The sequence below is a fragment of the Mobula birostris genome, chromosome 7 (assembly GCF_030028105.1).
Source record: "Mobula birostris isolate sMobBir1 chromosome 7, sMobBir1.hap1, whole genome shotgun sequence".
Taxonomy (NCBI): Eukaryota; Metazoa; Chordata; class Chondrichthyes; order Myliobatiformes; family Myliobatidae; genus Mobula; species Mobula birostris.
Window position 1 is genome coordinate 7412763 of NC_092376.1, and position 25640 is coordinate 7438402.

The following is a 25640-nucleotide window of genomic DNA, read 5'->3' on the forward strand; positions in this document are numbered from 1 at the left end:
TTCTTTCGGTCTCTAAGTTTTATTTGTTTTCCTGTCATGGGATGGCTGTGTAAATATGCTGTATTGTATCTGCTCTGTGATATGCTGTGCTGCTTTGTAAAATAAGAATAAATAATAATAAAAATTTGAATAAAAAAAATAAATAAAATCATTAGAAAGAGGTGACATAGATTCGGAAGGTGTTGAATTGTTGTGTATAGATCTAAGCAACTGCAAGGGTAAAAAGACACTGATGGGAGTTGTATATAGACCCCCAAACAGTAGTAAGAATGCAGCCTACAAATTACAATGGGAGATAGAAAATGCATGCCAAAAGGACAATGTTACAATAGTCATGGAGGAATTGAATATGCAGGTAGAATGGAAAAATAAGTTTGGTGCTGAAGGGGTAATTTATAGAGTGGATGTGGACAGGATGTTTCCTTTGGTGGGAGAGTCTAAGACCAGAGGACACAGCTTCAGAATAGAGGGGAGTCCTTTTAGAACGGAGACGAGGAGGAATTTCTTTATCCAGAGAGTGTGAATCTCTGGAATTCTTTGCCACAGGAAGCTGTGGAGGTCAAGTCTTTATATACATTTAAGGCAGATGTTGATAGATTCTTGATTGGTCAGGGCATGAAGGGATACGGGTGAAGACAGGAGATTGGGACTGAGAGGAAAAATGGATTAGCCCCATGATGAAATGGCAGACTCGATGGGCCAAATGGCCTAATTCTGCTCCTATATATTATGGTTGTATGGGCTAAACCCTTAGGAATCAGTGATCATAATATGATAGATTTCACCCTACAGTTTGAGAGGAAGAAGCTAAAGTCAGATGTATCAGTATTACAGTGGAGTAAAGGAAATTACAGAAGCTTGAAAGAGGAACTGGCTAAAGTTGATTGGAAATGGACACTAGCAGGGATGACAGCAGAGCAGCAAAGGCTGATGTTTTTGAGAGCAATTCAGAAGGCACAGGACAGATACATCCCAAGTAAGAGGAAGTATTCTAAAGGCAGGCTGACGCAACCATCGTTGACAAAGGCAAAGCCAAAACAAAGGCAAAAGAGAAGGCATCTGTAGCAAAAATCAGGAGGAAGTTAATGGATTGCAAAATTTTTAAAAAACAACAAAAGGCAACTAAAAAAAACCATAAGGAGGAAAGATGAAATATGAAGGTAAATTAACCAATAATATCAAAACTGACACCAAAAGTTTTTTTCAGATATATAAAGAATAAATGAGAGGTAAGAGTATATATTGGACTGCAGGAAAATAACGCTAGACAGATAGCATTGGGGGACAAGGATTGATGGACAATGGAGGATGAAATGAATATTTTGCATCAGTCTTCACTGTGGAAGACACTGGTAGTTTCATTGTGGAAGACACTGGTAGTATGCTGGAAGTTCGAGAGTATCAAGGGACTGAAGTGAGTGCAGTTGATATGGAGATGGAGCTTGGGAAACTGAAAGGTCTGAAGGTAGATAAGTCACCTGTACCTGATGGACTACACCCCAGGGTTCTAAAAGAGGTAGCTGAAGAGATTGTGCATGCATTGGTACTGACATAACCATATAACAATTACAGCATGGAAATAGGCCATCTCGGCCCTTCTAATCCATGCCGAACTCTTATCCTATCCTGGTCCCACCAACCTGCACTCGGCCCGTAACCCTCCAATCCTTTCCTGTCCATATATCTATCCAATTTAACTTTAAACGACAATATAGAACCTGCCTCAACCACTTCTGCTGGAAGCTCGTTCCACACAGCTACCACTCTCTGAGTAAAGAAGTTCCCCCTCATGTTACCCCTAAACTTTTGTCCTCTAATTCTCAACCCGTGTCCTCTTGTTTGAATCTTCCCCATTCTCAATAGAAAAAGTCTAACCACGTCAACTCTATCAATCCCCCTCATAATTTTAAACACCTCTATCAAGTCCCCCCTCAACCTTCTACACTCCAAAGAATAAAGACCTAACTTGTTCAACCTTTCTCTGTAACTTAGGAGATGAAACCCAGGCAACATTTTAGTAAACCTCCTCTGTACTCTCTCAATTCTATTGACATCTTTCCTATAATTCAGTGACCAGAACTGTACACAATACTCCAGATTTGGCCTTACCGATGTCTTATACAAATTCAACATTACATCCCAAATTCAACATTACATCCCATTCAACATGATCTGACATGAATCAATAGATTCCTGCATGGTTCTGGAAGACTGGAAAATTGCAAATGTCACTCCACTCTTCAAGGGGGGGGGGCGGTGGATGAAAGGAAATTATAGACCAGTTAGCCTGACCTCAGTGACTGGGAAGATGTTGGAGTCAATTGCTAAGGATGTGGTTTCAGAATACTTGAAAGCACATGACAAAATAAGCCAAGGTTAGCATGGTTTCCGCAAAAGAAAATCTTGCCTGAAAGATCCTTTGAAATCCTTTGAAGATATAACAAGAAGGATAGACAAAGGAGAATCAGTGGATGTTGTGTACTTGCGTTTTCAGAAGGTCTTTGACAAGGTGCCAAACACGAGGCTGCTAAACAAGATAAGAGCCCATGGTATTATAAGAAAGAGTAGGAATAAATGGATCCTTTTTGGATTGACTGCAAGTGACTAGTGATGTCCCACAGGGGTCTGTGCTGGGACTGCTTCTTCTTGTGTTGTATGTCAATGATTTGGATGATGAATTTGACGGCTTTGTGGCTAAGCTGCAGATGATACAAAGTTAGATGGAGGAGCAGTTAGTGTTGAGGAAACAGAGGTTGCGGAAGGATTTAGACGGGTTAGGAGAATGGGCAAAAAGGTGGCAGATGGAATAGCGTCGGGAAGTGTAGAAGGAATAAAAACCCTGTGGTCCTGTACTCTCCTGCTACAGGAAACATCCTCTCCACATTCACATTCTTTCAATATTCCAGAAGTTTCATCAAGTTTCCCCTCATTCCTCTAAACTTCAGTGAGTACAGGCCCAGAGCCAGAAACCGCTCCCAAATTTTCATTCCCGGAATCATTCTTGTGAATCTTCCTGGGAACCCAAAGCTGCTCACAATACTCCCAAATGTAGTGAGAGATTTTTCAGGCAATACTTAATGCCTTATAAAGCCTCATCATTGCATCCTTACTTTTATATTCTAAAACAACAGGAATTCTGCAGATGCTGGAAATTCAAGCAACACACATCAAAGTTGCTGGTGAACGCAGCAGGCCAGGCAGCATCTCTAGGAAGAGGTGCAGTCGACGTTTCAGGCCGAGACCCTTCGTCAGGACTAACTGAAGGAAGAGTGAGTAAGGGATTTTTATATTCTAATCCTCTTTTAAAGAATGCTAACATTGCCTTCCTTACCACTGATTTAACCTGCAAGTTAACCTTCAGGGAATCCTGTATGAGGGCTTCCAAGTCCATTTGCTCTTCTGATTTTTGAATTTTCTTCCTGTTTAGTTAACTGCCCACACTTTTATTCTTTCTACCAAAGCACATGACCATATATTTCCCCGCACTGTATTCTATCTGCCACCTTTTTGCTCATTCTCCTAATCTGTCCAAGTCCTTCTGCAGGCTCCCTGTTTTCTCACCACTACCACCCCTCCACCTATCTTCCTTTTGTCCACAATCTTGGCCACAAAGCCATCAATCCAACTCGATGCTTCAGATTCTGATTCAAATTCATTTATTTCTCAGACGTACATCAAAACATACAGTGAAATGATCAACATCTCTGAAGGATGTGCACCCAAGTGTCACCACACATTCTGGCACCAACATAGCATACCCTCAATGCTCATAGCATGGCCAACAACACAGAACACAAAAAGCAACAAAACAACAGCAGAAAGACAAGCCCTTTTGCCTCCAACACACACAGATCTCCCTCCAACCCTCAAACAGGCCTCCAGTCTCCGGGTTCTGGCCGTCGGGATTCATCTGTGAAGTCCGGGTCTTTGGGTATATTTAAGGCTGAGGTTGATAGATTCTTGATTAGTCAGGGTATGAGTGGTTACAGGGAGAAGCCAGGAAAGCGGGGTCGAGAAGAAGATTGGATCAGCCATGATGAAATGGTGGAGCAGACCCGAGGCGATGAATGGCCTGACTCTGCTCCTGTGTCTTATGGACTTATCTTCCGGACTTCTGTTTGATGTGTGGGATTTGAACTTCAATATCGATCCCCGGACTAGATAATGACAGGACTCCAAATTCAGTGCTTGTGCAGATATCCAATCCTGAGACCCATTGACCTGGGACAGCCTGACATCCTCAGATATCCTTCCGTCACACTGGCCTCCAAGTGCGTAGCAGAGGCATACACACTAGACGTCCTTGATTCTATGTCCATGTTGCTATACCAGGGCACCAAGTATTGGATTGTGATTATATAATGAGTCCCAAACTCCTTTCCATATATAGTGAGGAATAATCAGACTGCTGTTTTGTGATCTTGAAAGGAATCGAAAATTCACATATGATTCCACTGTTGAGGAAGTCAATGGGTAAGAGATCACAAAATCATAATGAGACTAGTCAGGGGAGAAGTTTGAGGGGGTCGACTGAGACTTGTATTCGGACATCCTGTGTCTGTGAATAATATACATCAATAATATATCTATCTATTTATTTTCCTTATTTAGAGACACAGCGTAGAACAGACCTTCCTGGCACAGCAACTCACCCATTTACCCCTGGCCTAATCATAGCTATGCTGCTGTAATGCGGTCAGAGAGTTACAGCACAGTAAAACAGGCCTTTCGGCCCCACCACCTCCATACCAAACACACAGAGGTTACATTTAAAGATCAGCTTTGTCACATGAGCATTGAAACATTGGGAACTTAAGAGTGAAGTAAGCCATTTGCGTCAGCAGCCAACACAGTCCGAGAACGTGCTGGGGGCAGCCCGCGAGTGTCACCATGCCTCCAGCACCAACGTAACCCTAACCTGTATGTCTTTGGAAGGTGGGAGGAAACTGGAGCACCCAGGCAGCACAGGAGGAGGATTGAAACTGCTTACAGACAGCACCGGGATTCAGAACCCCGAATGTTGATCTCCCACTCTTGCAGTTGTAGGGGGGGCCTCTCTCTCACTCCCTCCCTGGTGAGACAGAGCCTGTCTGAGATACCGAAGTGCTAGGTTATGGACTGTCGTTTTTGATGCTCTAGTTTAACATCTCTTTGTGTGCTTTGCTATTGCTTGCATAGTGGGGGGGGGGTGGGGAAGGGGGGGGTTCGGTGCTTCTGCTGCTGCTTGTGCATGGGAGGGGGAGGGGTGCTTTGGGTTCCAATGTTTCTGTCATTCATTCTCTTTTTCTTTTTTGTTTGTGGATGTCTGCTAAGACTAAGAATTTCAGGTTGTATATTGTATCCATTCTCTGATACTAAATCGAACCATTTGAAACCACAAAGTCTGATCTTATACTGTGCCTTTTGCAAACACTTTCTATCATGATACTGTACTATATTTCTAAATAAAGAACAATACAATGCTCAGTGCCTGTGATGTTGCTGTGAGTAAGTTTTTCATTGCCCCCGTGCATATCTGTATTGTGTATTTGACAATGACAATAAGCTTGGCACAGTAGTGAGAGCACTTAATCTAGTACACTACTTAACCAGCTCCCTGGACTAATGACCTGGTAAGATAATGTTAAATCTTGTAAAAACAGGGGAGCATTGAAACTGAACTACTGACTCACAAGAATGATCCAGTATCAGTTCCATTGGCCATGAAGAAACCGTAAAAAGCACCATCAAAAATATCCATTTCACTTCCCCTTTCTGCCATTTAAGATCATGCCCTCTCATATTAGCCATTGGCACCCAGGGGAAAAGGCATTGGCTACCTACAGTAATCTATCTAGGCTTCGTCACATTATCATTTGCTCGTTATGTACCGCAGGCTGTAGTCCCACACAATTTTGCTTAAACATTGAAATCAAACTCACATTCACCACTTGTGCTGGCACACTCACGACCCCCAAGTTCCCCTTAAACTTTTCGCCTTTTACCCTTAATGTATGACTTGGGTGATCATGGTCTTTCTGTGACCATGATTGCTCTTGGCAAATTTTTCTTTACGTCTTATACATCTCTACCAAGCCATCTCCTGTAAACACAAGAGATTCTGCAGATGTTGGAAATCTTGAGCAACGCACACACCAAAGTGCTGGAGGAACTCAGCAAGTTGGGCAACATTTCTGGCGGGGAATAGGCTATTTATATTCTTCAAACTGGAGAGACCAGAACCAGGGGGAAAGGGGATCAGATGATAGGAAATATATTTAATCTGAGATTTATAATTCTATGAAGCTTTGGAACTTGAGTTCAAGAGCCGTGAGGTAATGTTGCAGCTGTATGAAACTCTTGGAGGACCCACAATTAGAGTATTGTGTTCAATATTGGTTGCATCATTATAGGAAGGATGTGGAAGCTTTAGAGAAGTTGCAGAGGAGATTTAACAGGATGCTGCCTAGGATAGAGAGCAACACACACAAAATGCTGGAGGATCTCAGCAGGTCAGGCAGCATCTATGGAAAAGAGTAAATGGTCAATGTCATCAGGACTCAGCCCAAAATGTTGACTGTTTTCTCTTCTCCATAGATGCTGCCTGGGCTGCTAAGTTCCTCCAGCATTTTGTGCGCATTGCTTGGATTTCCAGAATCTGCAGATTTTATCATCTCTGAATTAGAGAGCATGTATCTTGAGGTTCAGCAAGCTAGGACGTTTCTCTTTGGTGTGAAGGAAGATGAGAGGTGACTTGATAGAGGTGAACAAGATGATAAGAGGCATAGATTGAGTGAATAGCCAGAGACCTTTTCCCAGGGTGGAAATGGCTAATATAAAGAGATACAATTTTAACTTGTGACTATTTCCCATCAGGGTAGTCACCTGATTGCATGAACATCGATTTCTCTGATATCTGGTAATTTTCCCCCTTCCCTCGACTTCCAATCCCCACTCTGGCTCCCCTTCACCTCTTCTCCTCAACGCCCATCGTCGCCCTCTGGAGCCTCTCCTCCTTCCCTTTACTCCAAGGTCATCTCTCCTCACCTATCAGATTCCGTCTTCTTCAACCCTTTCCCTCTTCCACCCATCCCCTCTCAGTTTCTTACTTCATCACCACTCCCTCAACTACCTACCTTCCCTCTCACCTGGTTTCACCTATCACTTGCCAATTTGTCTTCTTCCTCCTCTCCCTTCTTATTCTATCTTCTCCCCCCTTCCTTTCCAATCCTGATGAAGGGTCTTGGCCCGAAATGTCAACTGCTTATTCATTTCCATGGATACTGCCTGCTTGAATAGGTAGGACATCATTCCTTTGACTTAGAAGATTGAGGGGAGATTTGATCAAGGTATACTAAATTATGAGGGGTGTAGATAGGATAAATGCAAGCAGGCTGTTTCCCCTGAGGTTGCGTGGGACTACAACCAGAGGTCATGGGTTAAGGGTGAAAGGTGAAAAGTTTAAGGGTAACTTGAGGGTCATGAGAGTGTGGAATGAGCTGCCAGCACAAGTAACGAATGTGAGCTCAATTTCAACGTTTAAGCAAAGTTTGGACAGGTACATGGATTAGGGGCATGGAGGGCCATGATCCCGGTGCAGGAGTAGGCAGTTTAAGTGATTTTGGCAGAGACTAGATGGCCCAAAGGAGCTGTTTCTGGGCTGTACTTTAGTATGACTCTATGACTCGCTGAGTTCCTCCAGCATTTTTGTGAGTGCTACTGCGGATTTCCAACATCTGCAGAGTTTCTTGTGTTTATGATCTGTGGTCTCTTGTATGTTTGATGAGGCATATTTCATTGAAAACCTCCAGCCAAAACTGGACATGCACCATGCACCACACACACACACACACACACACACACACACACACACACACACACACACAGAGTTTTGAGTCCACCAATCCATCTTTGGAGACAAAAACCGAAAACCAAAACCCTGAGGTAATCCCCACAAGTAGAAATAACAAAGAAATGGGGTGCGTGCTTCTCAATACTGCTGGACATTTACAAGTGTTTTTTTTTCCCATATATTTATATATAACCTTAACACGTCCACTGAATGTAAACTGAGCATACAACTGGCCAAAGGAGAGACACAAGTAACAACCAGAGATCTTTCAGCAGGAGCGAGGAGTGGCCAAAGTACCAGACAGCAGATAGGGAGAGGTTCCTGCTTTTGCCTCAGTAACAACAGACCCTGCCCTCCTCACCCTCTGCCCCGGTTGGTGCACAGCCCCAGCCTGAGGTCTGAGGGGATCAGAGAGCTCACTGGGGTGGAGTAGAGGAGGGGAGGGGAATTCCTCCTTCACAGATCCTTCTGTGCAGGCCATGTCCAAAGTCTCTCAGGGAATCTTTATCTCCCATTCCGCATTCTTCTCCACCAACAACCACACCCCCCACCACACCCGTACCCCGCTCCCCGGTCCCTGGAGCGGATTACAGAGTGGGATTCCGGCTCTCCAGATGTGAGGGAATACAGGCCAGGAAGGGGGATTTGGCTGGGAGGAGGGAAAATCAGGGGCGGTGGAGATGAAGAGGAGGGCAAATCGTCGTGACAACTGAGATGTCACGAGAAGGAGGCAAGCAAGAGTCCCCTCAGGGCGCCGGTCTCAGTTGATGCGCCTTTTCGACCCACGGTGGCCCGGGGAGGCGACCGTTTCATTCATGTAGCCGTCGAAACCGCTCTCAGAGCAGAGTGAGCCATCGTCCGAGCTGCCCAGCCCATTATTAATCTCTGCAACGACAAGGGTGAGGCAGCAGTTAGCAGTCATGCCTGACCCATCCTGCACTCCTCCCTTCTCTCACGTACTCCACACCTCATCCCTTCCTTCCTGCACTCCTTCATTCACACACTCATCTCTTCCCACACTTCTTCCTCCCCCTCATCCCTCCCACCCCCTTCCTCTCTTCACGCCTGACTCACCCCGCACTCCTTCACACCTGCACTCCTTCACTCCTGCACTCCTCTCTTTTCTCATTCTTTCTACCCCGCATTCTTTTCTTCCTGCACTCTTCCTTTCACACACTCATCCCTTCCCATTCTTCCCTCCCTGATCCTCCTCCTCTTCATCCTTCCCTCCGTTTATCCCTCCATCCGCATATCCCTCCCTCCCATCCTTCTCCCCTCTATCCCCTTACTCCTCCCTGGCTTTCCCTCCCTCCTCCCATCCCTCCCCTCATCCCTCCCTCCTTCCCTCACCCCATTCTTTCCTCCTTCTTTCCCTCTACCCTTTCTTCCCACATTCTGATGGTTGCATCGCTGTCTGGTGTGGAGGCTGCAATGTGCAGGATCTTGCCATAAGCAGTCCATAAACCCATGAATACTACCACACTATTTTACTCTCTTCTTGCATTAATTTTTAAAAACTTTTCATATTGAAACTCGCAGTATCTGTTACGTATTGCACTGTACTGCTCATAGTCATAGTCATACTTTATTGATCCCGGGGGAAATTGGTTTTTGTTACAGTTGCACCATAAATAATAAATAGTAATAAAACCATAATTAGTTAAATAGTAATATGTAAATTATGCCAGTAAATTATGAAATAAGGCCAGGACCAGTCTATCGGCTCAGGGAGTCTGACCCTCCAAGGGAGGAGTTGTAAAGTTTGATGGCCACAGGCAGGAATGACTTCCTATGACGCTCTGTGTTGCATCTCGGTGGAATGAGTCTCTGGCTGAATGTACTCCTGTGCCCAACCAGTACATTATGTAGTGGATGGGAGACATTGTCCAAGATGGCATGCAACTTGGACAGCATCCTCTTTTCAGACACCACCGTCAGAGAGTTCAGTTCCATCCCCACAACATCACTGGCCTTACGAATGAGTTTGTTGATTCTGTTGGTGTCTGCTGCCCTCAGCCTGCTGCCCCAGTGCACAACAGCAAACATGATAGCACTGGCCACCACAGACTCGTAGGACATCCTCAGCATCGTCCGGCAGATGTTAAAGGACCTCAGTCTCCTCAGGAAATACAGACGGCTCTGACCCTTCTTGTAGACAGCCTCAGTGTTCTTTGACCAGTCCCGTTTATTAAATGACACATTTTACGACATACGACAGTGGTAATAGATCTGATTCTGATTCTGATTCTGAACCCACCGGACTGGACGCGAGAGATGGGTAGCACCCTACCTGTGAAGATCAGCTTCTCTTTCATGATGTTGACCTCACGGCTGGACCTGCGAACTGCTGCACTCAGCATAATCTGCTCGGGGTTGTAGCTCCTCATGGTCCCCAGGCGCCACCTGAAATAGGGGGTGGGGGGGGTGGGAACACAGAACCAGTGTTAGAGGGTGCACCTCCCCTGGGAGCCCCCTCCCTGCGGTAGACCACTCAAATCTGGGATGCCAGGGTCCTTCAAGACAAGGGAGAGGTCAGGGGTGAAAGGTAAGGAGGGGTGGGAGGGAGGTAGGGGAGAAGGGAAAGGTAGATTGAAGCCAGAAGTGAAGGGGGGGGGGTGAGGAGAAGGTTTGATGAAGAGCTTGAGAGAGCATGTGGATATGAGGGCAAATTGCTTAAATACACCCAGTAGTCACTTTATTATGTATCTCCCGTACCTAATAAAGTGGCCACTGAGTGTATGCCTGTGGTCTTCTGCCACTGTAGCTCATCCAAGTCAGCATTTGATGTAATGTGCCTTCAGAGATGCTCTTCTGCACAGTACTGGTGTTACGGGTGATTATTTGAGTTACTGTCACCTTCCTGACAGCTTGAACCAGCCTGCCCTCTGACCTCTCTCGTTAACAAGGTGTTTCCACCTGTAGGACTACCGCTCACTGGATGTTTTTTTTTGTTTTTCACACCATTCTCTGTAAACTCTGGAGACTGTTGTGTGTGAAAATCCCAGGAGATCAGCAGTCTCTGAGATACTCAAACCACCCTGTCTGGCACCAACAATCATCCTACAGTCAAAGTCACTTAGATCTCATTTCTCCCCCATTCTGATGTTTGATTTGAATAAAAATTGAACCCCTTGACCATGTCTACATGCTTTTGTGCTTTGAGTTGCTGCTGATTAGATGTTTACATTAATGAGCTGGTGTACAAGTGTACCTAATAAAGTGGCCACTGAGTGCGCATTGGGCCATTCTCCCCTTGCCCTGACTTTTATGCTTGAACACTTTCCTTTGGAAACTTTGTGTAAATGTTTCTGATAACCAATTTAAAATCTATTCAACATTAAACATTTCAAAGTAAATTTAACTAGAAGTCGGAGGGAGAAGATGGCAGAGTGATGTAGCTCACAGCGGCCACTCCGGTGGTGATGTCTGTTGTCTGTCAAGTAGGGTGCCGTGCACAATCCTGATTTAATGGAGACGGACGTGAGAGCACGGAGGAACATCTAGTGAAACTTCTGAAATGCCTGCTTTGCTGCTGCTGCTACTGTGCGGTCCAGAATCTCCAGAGGGGAAGGCTCCGAGTCCTCAGCTTTGCTTGTTGCACAGTGGCCGGGGCGGGGTTGAAGCGCTCGGCAGAGGATGGTGCTCAGAGAGGCTGCGTCAGAGGGGCTGGTCGGAGGCTTGAAGTTTTCGGATGGACTCAGAGTCTGTCGCGGTCGGGTGCTTCCAATGGTGCTGCATCGGCGAGTTGGTGACACTTGGAGGTTCATGGCAGGGAGAGTTTCTCCCTTCTACCGTCTGCGTGAGATGATGGGGCTATCGGGACTTCGAGACTTTTTTTTTACCGTGCCCATGGTCTACTCTTTATCAAATTATGGTATTGCTTTGCACTGTTGTAACTATATGTTATAATTATGTGGTGTTGTCAGTTTTAGTCTTGGTTTGTCCTGTGTTTTCTTGTGATATCATTTTGGAGGAACGTTGTATCATTTTTTAAATGCATGCATTTCTAAATGACAATAAACGAGGACTGAGTGTCCTCATAATCTAATCTAAAAGACTGTGCTTATTAATATTAACTAAGATATGAAAGAGTCACTTTTCTTTTTATTTCAGTCGAATAGCCCTGCTCAAATAATTGAGGCCATTATGCTAATATGTGGGTGGTGAATGCAGAATATATCAGCCAATCAGCTCAGCGTGACTAAGCCCCACCCCTGGATTGCACTGAGTCCAACAGCAGACATGTTGGCATCAGGCACCAAGCTTGCTCCCGGATTCCTTGCCAAAGTTCAGGAATGTGTTAGTGACTGAGCAATGAGCTAGCCAGCTTATAAATCAGATGTCGAGGGAAAATAAATCAGCGGTGATGGAATGGCAGGGCAGACTTGATGGGCCAAATGGCCTAATTCCACTTCAATATGTCATGATGCCCAATGCACAGTAGAGTCACAGAGTGCTACAGCACCAAAACAGGCCCTTCAGCCCATCTGCTCCATGCATGCCTAGTCCCATCGACCCACACCTGGACCATGGCCCTCTGGCCCCCTTTCATCTATGTACCTATCCAAGCTACTCTTAGATGTTGCAATTGTACTCACATCCACCACTTCCACTGGCATCTCGTTCCAACACATCACATCACCCTCCAGGTGAAGAGGTTCTCACCTTTCACCCTAAACCCTTGAGCTCCAGTTCCAGTCTCACCCAACCAGAGGGAGAAAAGCCCACTTGCATTCACCCTATCGATGCCCCTGATAATTTTATATACCTCTATAATCTTATCTATCTCCTTTAATAATAATAATTTCATTTATGGAGCATTTTTCGTACAATTAGTTCAAAGTACTTTATGGTGGGATAAAGTGCAAAAATGAAGATAAAATAAAAACAAATATGAAAATAAAAGACAAAAAATGTTAGCTAAAAGCAAGGTTTTGAGCTGACATTTAAAAGTGACAACTGAGTCTGCATCCCTTATAGTTTTAAGTATTGAATTCCACAGTTTAGGAGCATAGTTCAAAAAAGCTTATGTGCCAATTATTTTTTGAGGGAGATTGTATCTCTTGAATAAATTGATCTGATTTATATTTAGAGATAAAGAACGGTGACAGGCCCTTCCACATCACCCAATCACACACGTCACCAATTAACCTACCAGGTTATTTATCTGTCTATTTATCTATTTACTTATTGAGATACAGCATGGAACAGGCCCTTTGGGCCTTACGAGCTGCTCTGCCCAGCAACTCCCCGATTTAATCCTAGACTAATCACAGGACGACTTACAATGACCAATTAACCTACCAACAGCTACGTCTTTGGACTGTGGGAGGAAACTGGAGCACCCGGAGGAAACCTTCGCAGTCACAGGGATCTGACAGGACAGAGCCCGGACAGACCCGGATCGATGGCGCTGTAATGGCGTGATGCTACTGCGCCGCCCCAAGTCCCAACCTGTTCAACCTTTCCCACCGGTCCGTGAGCTCTTTCTGACAGCCCAAGGAGTTGGGTGGGGGGGGGGTCAAGCAGAGAATTGCCGGGGGGGGGGGCGGGTGGTGTTGAGAGCGGCAGATCGGACATGGGTGTTGGGTCAGTTCAGATATTGGCTGATGGAGAGTGGGATGAGGGCTGTGCCGATGGAGGGAGGGGGGCACTGTCCACTATGAGTGAGAAACAGAAGCATTGAAAGGCAGCTCCCACCCAACAGAGAAGGAGAGCCGATGGAAGTGCTGGGCAGGACAGGGCCCTGTAACTAACACAGTGAGGTTCAGACCTACAGAGAGTGTGGCACAAACTGGTCAGGTGCAGCTCCATGCACTCTGTCTGCACTTCGCCCTGCCTCGGTGGTGGTTGTTGTTCCTTTCCCAGCCTTGTGGCACATCGGGCAACAAACTTGCCGTTTCCTTAGCATTTCGTCTGTTTTTTTTTACAGAGGCCGAGTTGCTAGCTCGACGCTTAGCCCAGCACAGACGGAAAGCGTGCAAGGAGCCGGCCGGATTCGAACCTGGGACCGCTCACCTCAAAGTCCAGTGCAGATGCCACCACACCACAGGCCTCCGTAGAGAAGCCAGCATACCCAAAGACCCCACCCACCCCCGGACATTCTCTCCCCCTCCCAACCGGCAGGAGATACAAACGCCAGAAAGCACGTACCACCAGGCTCAAGGACAGCTTCCACCCCACTGTTACCTGCCAAAGAGTCACAGAGTATCACTACAGGGAGTAGCGGTCAGCTCAGTACATCGCAGAAATCAGCCTCCCCTGCATGGACTCTGTCTGCATTTTTCACTACCTCTGTAAAACAGCCAACATCATCAAAGACCCCACCCACCCCGGACATTCTCTCCTCAGCCTTCTCCAATCAGGGAGAAGATGGAAAAGCACCTACCACCAGGTTCAAAGACAATTTCTAACCCACTATTAAAAGTATTGATTGATTCTCTGGTACAGTTAAGGTGGACTCTTGACCTCAATCTATCGTGTTATGGTCTTGCACTTCAGTCTTTACCTCCTCTGCCGCCAGCGTTTTGTGTGTGTTGCTCTGGATTTCCAACACTGGCAGATTATCTTGTGTTTATCATTTGTTGCCCTTTTTCTGTAGCTGTTACACTTCATTCTGCATTCTGTTACTGCTTTATCTTGTTCTACCTCAATGCACTGTGTGATGATCTGATCTGTGTGAACATTATGCAAGACACGCCTTTCACTTTCACGCCTCTGCACATGTGACAATGCTGACAGATTCAACCCACGGTCTCTTTCCAGCACAGAAGTGGCTTCAAAAACTGAATCTGAAGCCCTATCCAGAGATATTGCCACAGAACACCACTGTGTTGGACCAAGGTCAGGAGCAAAGGTAGGTCTTTGCTTCCTTCTCCATCAGGGCTTGTGGGTAATGAGTCAATAAGCTGGGACCCACACATCTCTGGGAGATGAGGGAATTCAAGGGGCTAGGGCGGTGGAGATGCAATGGCAGCCAGGAAAAGGGTTTATACTCACTGGAATATAGGAGAATGAAAGGGGGACCTCACTGAAACCTATCAAATGTTGAAAGGCCTAGGTAGAGTGGATGTTTCCTATGGTGGGAGAGTCTAGGACCAGAGGGCACAGCCTCAGAATAGAGGGATGTCCTTTCAGAATGGAGATGAGGAGGAATTCCTTTAGCCAGATGGTGACGATTCCATGGAATTCATTGCCACAGGCGGCAGTAGAGGCCAGGTCATTGGGGATAATTTAGACAGAGGTTGATAGGCTCTTGATTATTCAGGGCATGAAGGGTTATGGGGAGAATAGGGTTGAGAGGAAAAATGCATCGGCCATGATGGAATGGTGGAGCAGTCTCAATGGGCCAAATGGCCTCATTCAGCTCCTATCCATTATGGTCTTACGGGTTAAGCCATTGGGGGGGAGGGTTGAGCAGGTGACTTTTATTTCTAGATACTTACACACTCAATAGGCTCTTGCACACTCGCTTATTTCTAGATACTTACACACTCAATAGGCTCTTGCACACTCGCTTATTTCTAGATACTTACACACTCAATAGGTTCTTGCACACTCACTCCTTCAGCAAGTGAGCTCACACTCGGGTACGCATACGTGCACCCAATGCACACACATAACGCCCAGAGAAAACATGCACACACTCATTCAAAGCGCATCTGTTCAACGTGCGCGTGCACAAAGCATGGAGGGAGAAAGAGGCTCGGTAAAGCAGCCAACGTAATCAAAGTCTCCACTCATCCTGGACCTCCTCTCTTTTCCCATCGTGCACTGGGCAGAGGATACAAAGCCCGAAAGTGCGCACCATTAGGCTCAAGGACAGCTTCTATCCCACTGTTATAAGACTTGAATAGGTCCCCAAGTGTGATAGGATGGACTCTTGACCTCACAATCTACCTCATTGTGATTTTGCACCTTATTGTCTATCTGCACTGCACTTATTCTGGTAGTTTTTACACTTTTTCTGCATTGTTATTGGTTTACCTTGTTCTACCTCAATGCACTATGTAATGATCTGATCTATATGAAGAGTGTACAAGACAACTTTTCACTGAAACTCGATACAGGGCGGGAGGAGAAGATGGTGGCGCGCCGCGCATGCGCAGCTCTCCATTGAAAATGATATCGTATCTGTTGAATAGGGCCATGGAGAATTCTGATTTGATGGAGAATGGACGTGAAAGCACAGAGGAACATTTGGAGAAATTTCTGAAATGCCCATTCGCTGCTGTCGTTACTGTGTGGTCGGGAATCTTTCGGAGGGTAGGCCTCAAAATCCCTGGCCTTGCCTGCTTTTGGCAACCGAGAAGGAGGTCGAATCGCTCGGACAGAGATGCCGCTCGGTACTCGGTGTCGGAGAGCTGATCAGAGCTCGAAGTTTTCAGATGACTCAGAGTCGGATTGTGGCCGGCATGGCAGGGAGAGTTTTTCTTCCTTCTCCCGTCTGCGTGAGATGTGGGACATTTGAGAGACTTTGAACTTCACTGTGCTCACGGACTTCTTCATCAAGTTATGGTATTGTTACACTGTTTGTAACTATATGTTATAATTATGTGGTTTTGTCAGATTTTTCAGTCTTGGTTTGTCCTGTGTTTTGTGATTTCACACCGGAGGAAATAACTTATCATTTCTTAATGCATGCATTACTAAATGATAATAAAAGAGGACTACGTGTCTTCATAGTCATATCATATCATGTGACAATTGTAAATCAATACCATAACTAGCACTCACAACACGCTGGAGGAACTCAGCAGGTCGGGCAGCATCCGTGGAAAAGATCGGTCGACGTTTCGGGCCAAAACATCGACCGATCTTTTCCACGGACGCTGCCCGACCTGTTGAGTTCCTCCAGCGTGTTGTGAGTGTTGCTTTGACCCCAGCATCTGCAGATTATTTTGTGAATACCATAACTAGGACTTGTGATCGGGGGCGGTGGGGGTGGGGGGGCTAAGTATGTGCTACACCTTGCCCAAGGGTGACCTGCAGGCTAGTGAAGGGAAGGAATGCATTATGCCTCCTTTTGCAGAGACGTATCCCCACCCTCCCACCCAGAATGAAGGCATGAATACTAATACCAATCTACCTCATTATAGCTTTGCACCTCATTGTCTACCTGCATTGCACTCTCTGTAACGGTAACACCTCATATGCATTTTGTGATTGCTTTTCGCTTGTACTACCTCAATGCACAGTGCAGGCAGTGTTGCAAACCACTGTTTTTTAATATTTTTTATAAGATTTCTACTTTTTAACAAACTCGTGTAATTTTCACACTAGCTGGCAGAAAGCGGTATAGCAGCTAAATTAACGGTTTATCACCTTTCTCATTTTTCATTGGCCAAGTATTAGCACATTACCCACGTGATGGAATTGTTTTAATTATGTAGCCTATTAATTAATTCATTCCTGTCTAAGGAATTTCCCTTATCTGATCTATAAAATTAATAGAGTTTCAGAAGTGCCAACTTTATTATTTTGTCTTAGCATTAATTCCCTTCTTAGCATCGTTTCTCAGCTCCTTATTTAGTTTGATTAGTGTTTGTATGTTTGTTTGTACTCTAAAATAAACAAATTTTGGAACAAAGACTGCTCATCATTCCTGACTCCTGGAAGAACCCTAAGGATCAGGTGGTATAGTGGTTAGTGTAACACATTACAGCACCAGCGATTAGGGTTCAATTCCCGCAGCTGTCTATAAGGAGTTGGTAAACTCTCCCCATGACCAAGTGGATTTCCACTGGATGCTTTGGTTCCTTCCCACATCCCAAAGATGTACGGATTAGGGTGAGTAAATGTGGGCATGCTATGTTGGCACCAGAAGCATGGCGACACTCGGACTGTGTTGGTCTTTAACGCAAATGGTACATTTCACTGAATGTTTCCACGTTTCAATGTTTCAATGTACATGTGACAAATAAAGCTAATATTTGATGAAATGATATGTATGGATGGCATGCAAAACACAGGTATTCACCGCACCTCGGTTCAGGTGGCAATAATAAATTAATTTACCGTCTAATCCCTGGGATTCGCCCAGTAGTCCTCGATTTCCAGCCGAAAAGAATCACTCTGTTTTTCTGTCCCATTGACCAATTATCAATCCATGTCAGTGTTTGACCATAATCCCACATACAATAACTTTACGCAACATCCTTTTATGTGGGATGGTACTATTCATCATCATCATTATGTGCCGTGGCATATGATGTGGCCGATCATGGTCTTCTGACCATGATTGTTCTTTGCAAATTTTTCTACAGAAGTGGTTTGCCATTGCCTTAGGTGGAGATACCTCTCCACCAAAGGAGGTGTAAGGCATTCCTCCCCTTCACTAAGCTGGAGGTCACCCTTGGGCAAGGTGTAGCCCTTGCTTAGCCCCTGATCAGGGCCACATAAAGCCATGGGAGCGGGTGGTGGATGGTCCTATGAGCAGCTGGTGCACACCACAAGTGCTGGTTATGCGACCACTGACACCAGGCAGACAATCTCCAAAGAGTACTGATAATGGTTGGGGTCACCCGTCTTGTAAAGACACTGCTCAGAAGAAGGCAATGGCAAAATATCATAAAAGACCTTCTGAAAGTCCAAATACACCACACTGTGGTGTATCATCAACTATTTTATGAGTTTAACATTATGGTCATAAACACAAGAAGTTCTGCAGATGCTGGAAATCCGGAGCTACACACCGAAAATGCTGGAGGAACTCAGCAGATCAGGTAGCATCGATGGAGAGGAAAGAACAGTCGATGTTTTGGACTGATACCATTCATCAGGACTGCAAAGGATGGGGGCAGAAACTAGAATAAGAAGCTGTGTGAGGGGAAGGAGTACAAGCTGGTAGGTGAATACGGTCACTCTCCCCTAAAGATTCCAGCACAGCCCAGACCAATCTACAAATTCCCTGGAATTTATGATCCCAGGAGTGAAAGGGTTAAGGTATGAGGAGCATTTGGTCATTGGGCCTGTTCTCACTGGAGTTTAGAAGAATGTCGGGGGGGGGGGGGGAAATTTCTGAGAAACTATCGATTGAAAGTCCTAGATAGGATGGACATGCAGAGGATTTTTCCTACAGTGGGGGAGCTCGGACCAGAGGGCATAGCCTCAGAATAGAAAGATGTTGTTTTTGAACACAGATGAGGAGGAATTTCTTTAGCCAGAGGGTGGGGAATCTGTGGAATTCATTGCTACAGGCAACTGTGGAGGCCAAGTCATTGGGTATATTTAAAGCAAAGGTTGACAGGTTCTTGATTAGTCAGGGTGTCAAAGGTTATGGGTTCAAGGCAGGAGAATAGGGTTGAGAGGGATAATAAATCAGTCGTGATGGAATGGCAGAGCTGACTTAATGGGTTGGATGGCCTAATTCTCGTCCATTGTCTTATAGTCCATGTTAAATTTGCCTATATTCAGAGTCGTAACCTTATTACTGTACATGAATCTCTGAATTCGGTTTGATATCATCCCCAACTATCTGAAGGACGAGAGATGTGCACATACTCAAACTCACTTATACCAACAGCACGTATTCACCCAATAGTCATGCACACGCATGTGTGCACACATGCAGGGTCTCACACACACATGCATACACACGCATACACAAGCCTTGTCCGCACACACATAAGCACCACGGTGGCGTCATGGTTAGCGCATAGCTATTGCAGCTCAGGACATCAGAGTTCGGAGTTCACTTCTGACATCATCTGTAAGGAGCCCCTGTACATCCTCCCTGTGGAACACATGGTTTCCCCCCACAGTCCAAAGACCTACTGGTTAATTGGTTAATTGGTCATTGTGAATTGTCCTGCGATTAGGCCAGGGTTAAATCGGGGGTTGCTGGGTGGCACAGCTTGAAGGGCTGGAAAGGCCTGTTCCAGGCTGTATCTCAAAAAATAAATAAACACACAGATACTGTACACATACAGACTAGTCTTCCCACCATTACACTTCCTGCTGCCTCAGTAAAGCAGCCAATGTGATCAGGTTCAAGGTGAGTTTTTATTCCGCTGTTATCAGACTGTTAAACAAACCTCCCATACATCAAAGGACAAACCAATCTACTCCACTGTGTCCCAGGACACACTTTCATGGGCTTTTCACCTCATGTTCTCGATATTTATTGCTTATTTACTATTATTACTTTTTTTTTCCTTTTGTATTTGCACAGTTTGTTGTCTTTTGCACACTGGCTGCTTGTCTGTCCTGTCTTGTTGGGGGCGGACCTTTATTGGTTCTGTTATGGCTTTTGGATTAACCGGGTATGCTCGCAAGGAAGTGAATCTCAGGCTTGTATATGGCAACATATATGGCATATATGACATATTGTAACAGATTTACTTTGAACTTTAATCGAGAAAATAGCCAGGATTCCTAAGCATTGCACACAAACTGCCGGAGGGTTGCAACATCAATGTATGTGTCTACCAGCACTGCAGATTCTCCACAGCTGTGACACTATATCTTCCATTCCGTGTTCATAGAACACAGAACAGTACAGGCCCTTCAGCCCACTATGCTGTGCTCAGCTTGTAACCTTCTCTCTCACACAGACCCCCATTTCTCTCGCATCTATCTGCCTAACAGTCTCTTAAATGTCCTTAATGTATCTGCCTCTACCACCACCCCTGGCAGGAGCTTCCATGCACCCAATATTCTGTGTAAAAGATCTTTTGGCCACCTCAGTGTATTGATGTACAAAATAATCTGCCTGGATAGCATGTGAACAGAATCTTTTTATCGCATCTCGATACATGTGACAGTAATGAACCAATTCCACTTGTAATTCCAAATACCAAATAAACCAACATCAGCTATCATGATATGAGTGAAGCCACAGGTGGCTGTGGAGGCCAGGTCATTGGGTTTATTTCAAGCAGAGGTTGATAGATTCTTGATTAGTCAGGGTGTCAAGGGTTACGGGGAGAAGCCAGGAGACTGGAATGTCAGAGAAAACTCGATGGGCTGAATAATCTAATTCTACTCCTATATCCCATTGTCATGTGCGCGCGCGCACGCACACACACACACACTCACACACACACACATGTTCACACACAGACATATACACACACCCTCACATACTGTCACACACACACATACACACCCTCACACACAGACACACATACACCCTCACACACACACCCTCACACACACACACCCTCACAGACACACACCCTCACACACACACACACCCTCACAGACACACACCCTCACACACATACACACACCCTCACACACACACACACATACACCCTCACATACTGTCACATACACACACCTTCACACACAGACACACATAGACCCTCACACACACACACCCTCACAGACACACACCCTCACACACACACAGACACACACCCTCACACACATGTCCACACACACACACACACACCCTCACACACATGTTCACACACACACACAACCTCATACACCCCCCACACACAGACACATACACACACCCTCACATACTGTCACACACACACCCTCACACACAGACACACATACACCCTCACACACACCCTCACAGACACACACACACACACAGACACACACTCTCACACACACACCCTCATTCACACATTCACATACTATCACACCATAAACACACTCACACAAGTTTACACACATTTACACACACACACACACACACACACACACACACGCACACACTCCTTTATACATGCGCTCAAACACACTAGAAGTGAATAGACTGGAATCAAGTACAGGATTCGCCTCTGCTACTTCATCTTGAGCACAGGCACAATTCTGCCTGTTTACTGCAGGAGCTTGAACCCCTGCACAGGCTGAAACCCAGCTCTCAGATGCATTCCGCCAATAATAACGCCGTGTAAGAGCTAAACGGACAAAATACTGCTGATATCTGTGGGTTAGTCAGCACCTGCTGGGGGAGAAATAGACTCAATATTTCAGGCCCGTGACCTGAGTCTTTTGGCATTTTCTGTTTTTATGTTAGATGTTCAGCATCTATAGTATTTTTTTGCTTAAAGGATAATTTTGATTTTGGCTGTTAATGTTCAATGTATTTATTGTTTTGCAATGTTGACAATGGAACAATCGACACACTGGGAGCATTGTTTAGGTAATGATTAGTATGGGTGGGGTGTCCCAATGAAATCTGAGCGTGTGTGTATCCTGTGGTGTGTAGGTATGGAGTGCAGTGAGTGTGCATATGTGAACAGTTCATTAACACCACAAACCTTAGGCCATAAGACATAGGAGCAGAATTAGGCCATTCAGCCCAGCGCGTCTTCTCCGCCAGTATTATCCTTCTCACCTCCATCCTCCTGCCTTCTCCCCGTAATCCTTGACCCTCTGACTAATCAAGAACCTATCAATTTCCACTTTAAATCTACCCAATGACTTGGCCTCCACAGCATCCATGGAAATGAATTCCACAGACTCACCACCCTCTGGCTAAAGACGTTCCTCCTCATCTCTGTTCTAAATGGATGTCCCTCTATTCTGAGGCTGTGCCCAATGGACATAGACTCCACCACTTCAGGAAACAGCCTCTCCACATCCTTTCAACAATGGATAGGTTTTAATGCCATCCCTCCTCATTCTTCTAAACTCCAGTGAGTACAAGCCTACAGCCATCAAATGTTCCTTATACATTAACCCCTTTCACTCCTGGGATCATTCACGTGAACTTCCTGCGGACTCTCTCCAATCCCAGCACGCCCTTTCGTAGATAAGGGGCCCAAAGCTGCTCACAATGCTTCCAGTAAGATGGTGACGCGTTCGATCGCAGCGGCTCCTACGGGGTCAACCAAAGGTGTGATTGCCCCTTTCAAACATTTTTTTTGTGATCGCAAGACCCCGCTGGACATTAAGAACTTAAAATACTACAGGTCTACCCCATCAGCCAGTTGTTCATTGGCGTAGAAACTGAAGGAGCTGGACTTGGTCTGGATCGTGCTGCTGCGTCAGAGGAATTGGTGCACAAAGTTTTGTAGTCCAACCATGAGTGATCATCTTAGACACTTTTCTTAACATAGAACATAGAAATCTACAGCACATCACAGGCCCTTTGGCCCACAATGTTGTGCTGACCATGTTACCTACTCCAGAAACTGCTTAGAATTTCCCTACCGGATAGCCCTCAGTTCTCCTTGTGATAGCAAAACCCTGCTGGACATTGTTGATGTGGAATGCTGTTAGCCTGATTCACTGATTTACTGGCGGACGGCAGGGCTGCCTCAAGCCGCAGTGTAACCTGTTTACCGCCACCAGGAGAGAGGCATCAGAGAGGCGGTGTGGCGTGGCGTCCAAGCAGGGCTCAGTGCTGCCTCCCAGTGTCCGCTCGGCAGAAGACAAGCTGTATTGTCTGTGACTGCAGGTTCCTGCAACATTCGTGGACTCGGGATCTGTGACTGCATTTTATTGACGTTTTATATGTGCTCGCTACTTTATATGTGCCTGGTGCTGTGCGTCACGGTTGATGCTGTGTTTTGCACTTTGGCCCCAGAGTAATGCTGCTTTGTTTCAAGGTATTTATGGGCATTTATGTATGGCTGAATGACAATTAAACTTGAACTTTGAAGTGCAGTCTGACCAATGCCTTACAGAGCCTCAGCATTCTTGGGGGAAAGGTGATGAGAGGAAAGGTGTGGGAAGATAAGCGTAAGTATATGTTGTGTATTTAACATTCCAGTAATATTTGAGTATTCCTGCAAACATGTTGTTGATTAAGCATTCTTTATTTAAATAACTTTTTGTGGGTTGCATGTAAAAATAAATGAACTGCATACATCATGACACTACTGTGTGATAGGTGCACATCTCGCTCAAAGTAAACATGAAGTTAGAGCTGTATTTTGGACTTTTTCTTTCAATTAATTTTGGAGTTACGAAACATAATTGTATGTACTGTTCACTTGTTATGTTCTGTGTCGTATGACTTGTGTGATCATGGTCTCTCTATGACCATGATTGTTCTTGGCATATTTTTCCACAAAAGCGGTTTGCCATTGCCTTCTTCTGGGCAGTGTCTTCACAAGACAGGTGACCCCTGCCACTATCAATACTTTCAGAGATTGCCTGCCTGGTATCAGTGGTCGCATAACCAGGACTTGTGATCTGCACTGGCTGCTCAGACGACCATCCACCACCTGCTCCCATGACTCCACGTGACCCTGATCAGCTGGGGGGGTGGGGGTGTGCAAAGCAGGTGCTACACTTTGCCCAAGGGTGACCAGCAGGTTAGCGGCAGGAAGGAGAGCCTTCTACCTCCTTTGGTAGGGACGTATCTCCACCCTGGAGTGGACTGCACGAGCTCTGTCATGGGTTACAGCTCTCCTCTACAAGAGGCCACGTCTGTGGAAGGGATGTCCTCTTGAAGGATCATCATCACCTGGGCCGTGCCCTCTTCTCCACGCTGCCATGAGGCAGGAGGTACAGGAGCCTGAAGAGTCGCACCTCAAAGTTCAGCAACAGCTCCTTCCCCGCCGCCATCAAGTTCTTGAAAAGACCTGAAAATCCTGACCATAGTACACCCCAGGAACATGGTAGATAAACAAAACAAACAGAAATGGATTGCATTCACAATGCTATCATAATTTTGCGCTCACTTCTCCTTATCAGGGTATAGGGTACAAAATGCCCTACATCTGGACCTTCACCACTCACCCAACAGGTCCTGGTCCACAGCCTTGCCTTTCCATAGCAACCACAAAGATATGGTGCTGACTTAAATGACACCTAATCCTGTCTGCCTGCACATGGTCCATATACCTCCATTCTCTTCCTACTCAAAGTTCAAAGTAAATTTATTATCTAAGTACCTATATGTCACCATATACTACCCTGAGGTTCATTTTCTTGCAGGCATTCACAGTAGAACAAAGAAGTACAATAGAATCAATTAAAAACTACACACAAAGATTTGGAAAACAACCAATGTTCAAAAGAAGACAAACAGTGTAAACACAAAAAAAAGTAAATAAATAATACCAAGAACTTGAGTCCTTGAAAGTGAGTCCATGGGTTGAGTTCAGTGATTCATGTGCCTAAGAGACTCCTAAATGCTTCTACCAACACCCCAGGCAGCACATTCCAGCCACCCACCACTCTGCGTTCAAAACTTGCCTCTCACATCTCCTTTCAACTTGCCCTATCTTGCCTTACACTCATGCCTTCTGGTAATTGATGTATCTATCCTGAAAAAAAGATACAGTCTGTATGCCTCACATAATACTACACACCTCAGTCAGATCTCCTCTCAGCCTCCGCCACTCCAGAAAAAAAACAACAAACACAAGTTTGTCCAGTGCAAGGCATGCTGGAGGAGCTCAGCAAGTCGGACAGCGTCTATGGAGGGGAACAAACCGTCAATGTGTTGGGTCATGAGCTGAAACGTTGACAGTGCATTCCTCTCCATAGCAGCCTGACTTGCTGAATTCCTCCAGCATTTTATGTGTTGTTCCTCAAGATTTCCAACATTTGAAGACGCTCTTGTATTTATGATTGTCCAAATTCTCTTTAGAGTTCACACTCTCTAATCCTAGTGAACCTCTTCTGCATCCTCTCCAAAGCCTCCACATTCTTCCTGCAACGGGGTTGCCGGCCTATATTTCTTTGCTCTCTCAAATTACACCAGCGTTATGTATTTAATATATGTTAATTTATGTTCATCTATGTTAATTTATGTTAATATTTTTAAGAATTACGTGTAATAGCATTTTCCCTCAGTACATAAACCACGTAATTCTTAAAAATATTAACATAAATTAACATAGATGAACATAAATTAACATATATTAAATATAATTTGAGAGAGCAAAGA

The 25640-nt window shown here is 45.3% G+C and overlaps 1 protein-coding gene across 6 annotated transcripts in view; it reads right to left on the reverse strand.

Annotated features, from left to right (window-relative positions):
* Window positions 1-6590: 6590 nt before the first annotated feature.
* Window positions 6591-25640, reverse strand: part of gdpd5b (glycerophosphodiester phosphodiesterase domain containing 5b) — a 369021-nt gene continuing 349971 nt past the window's right edge. For all 6 annotated transcript variants that reach the window (XM_072262580.1, XM_072262584.1, XM_072262581.1 and 3 more), the window contains 2 exons: window positions 10122-10234; window positions 6591-8716 (listed from right to left, as the gene is read on the reverse strand). In XM_072262580.1, the coding sequence (XP_072118681.1) occupies window positions 8592-8716; window positions 10122-10234 (238 nt within the window). In that variant the 3' untranslated portion in view covers window positions 6591-8591. The remainder of the gene's footprint in view (window positions 8717-10121; window positions 10235-25640) is intronic.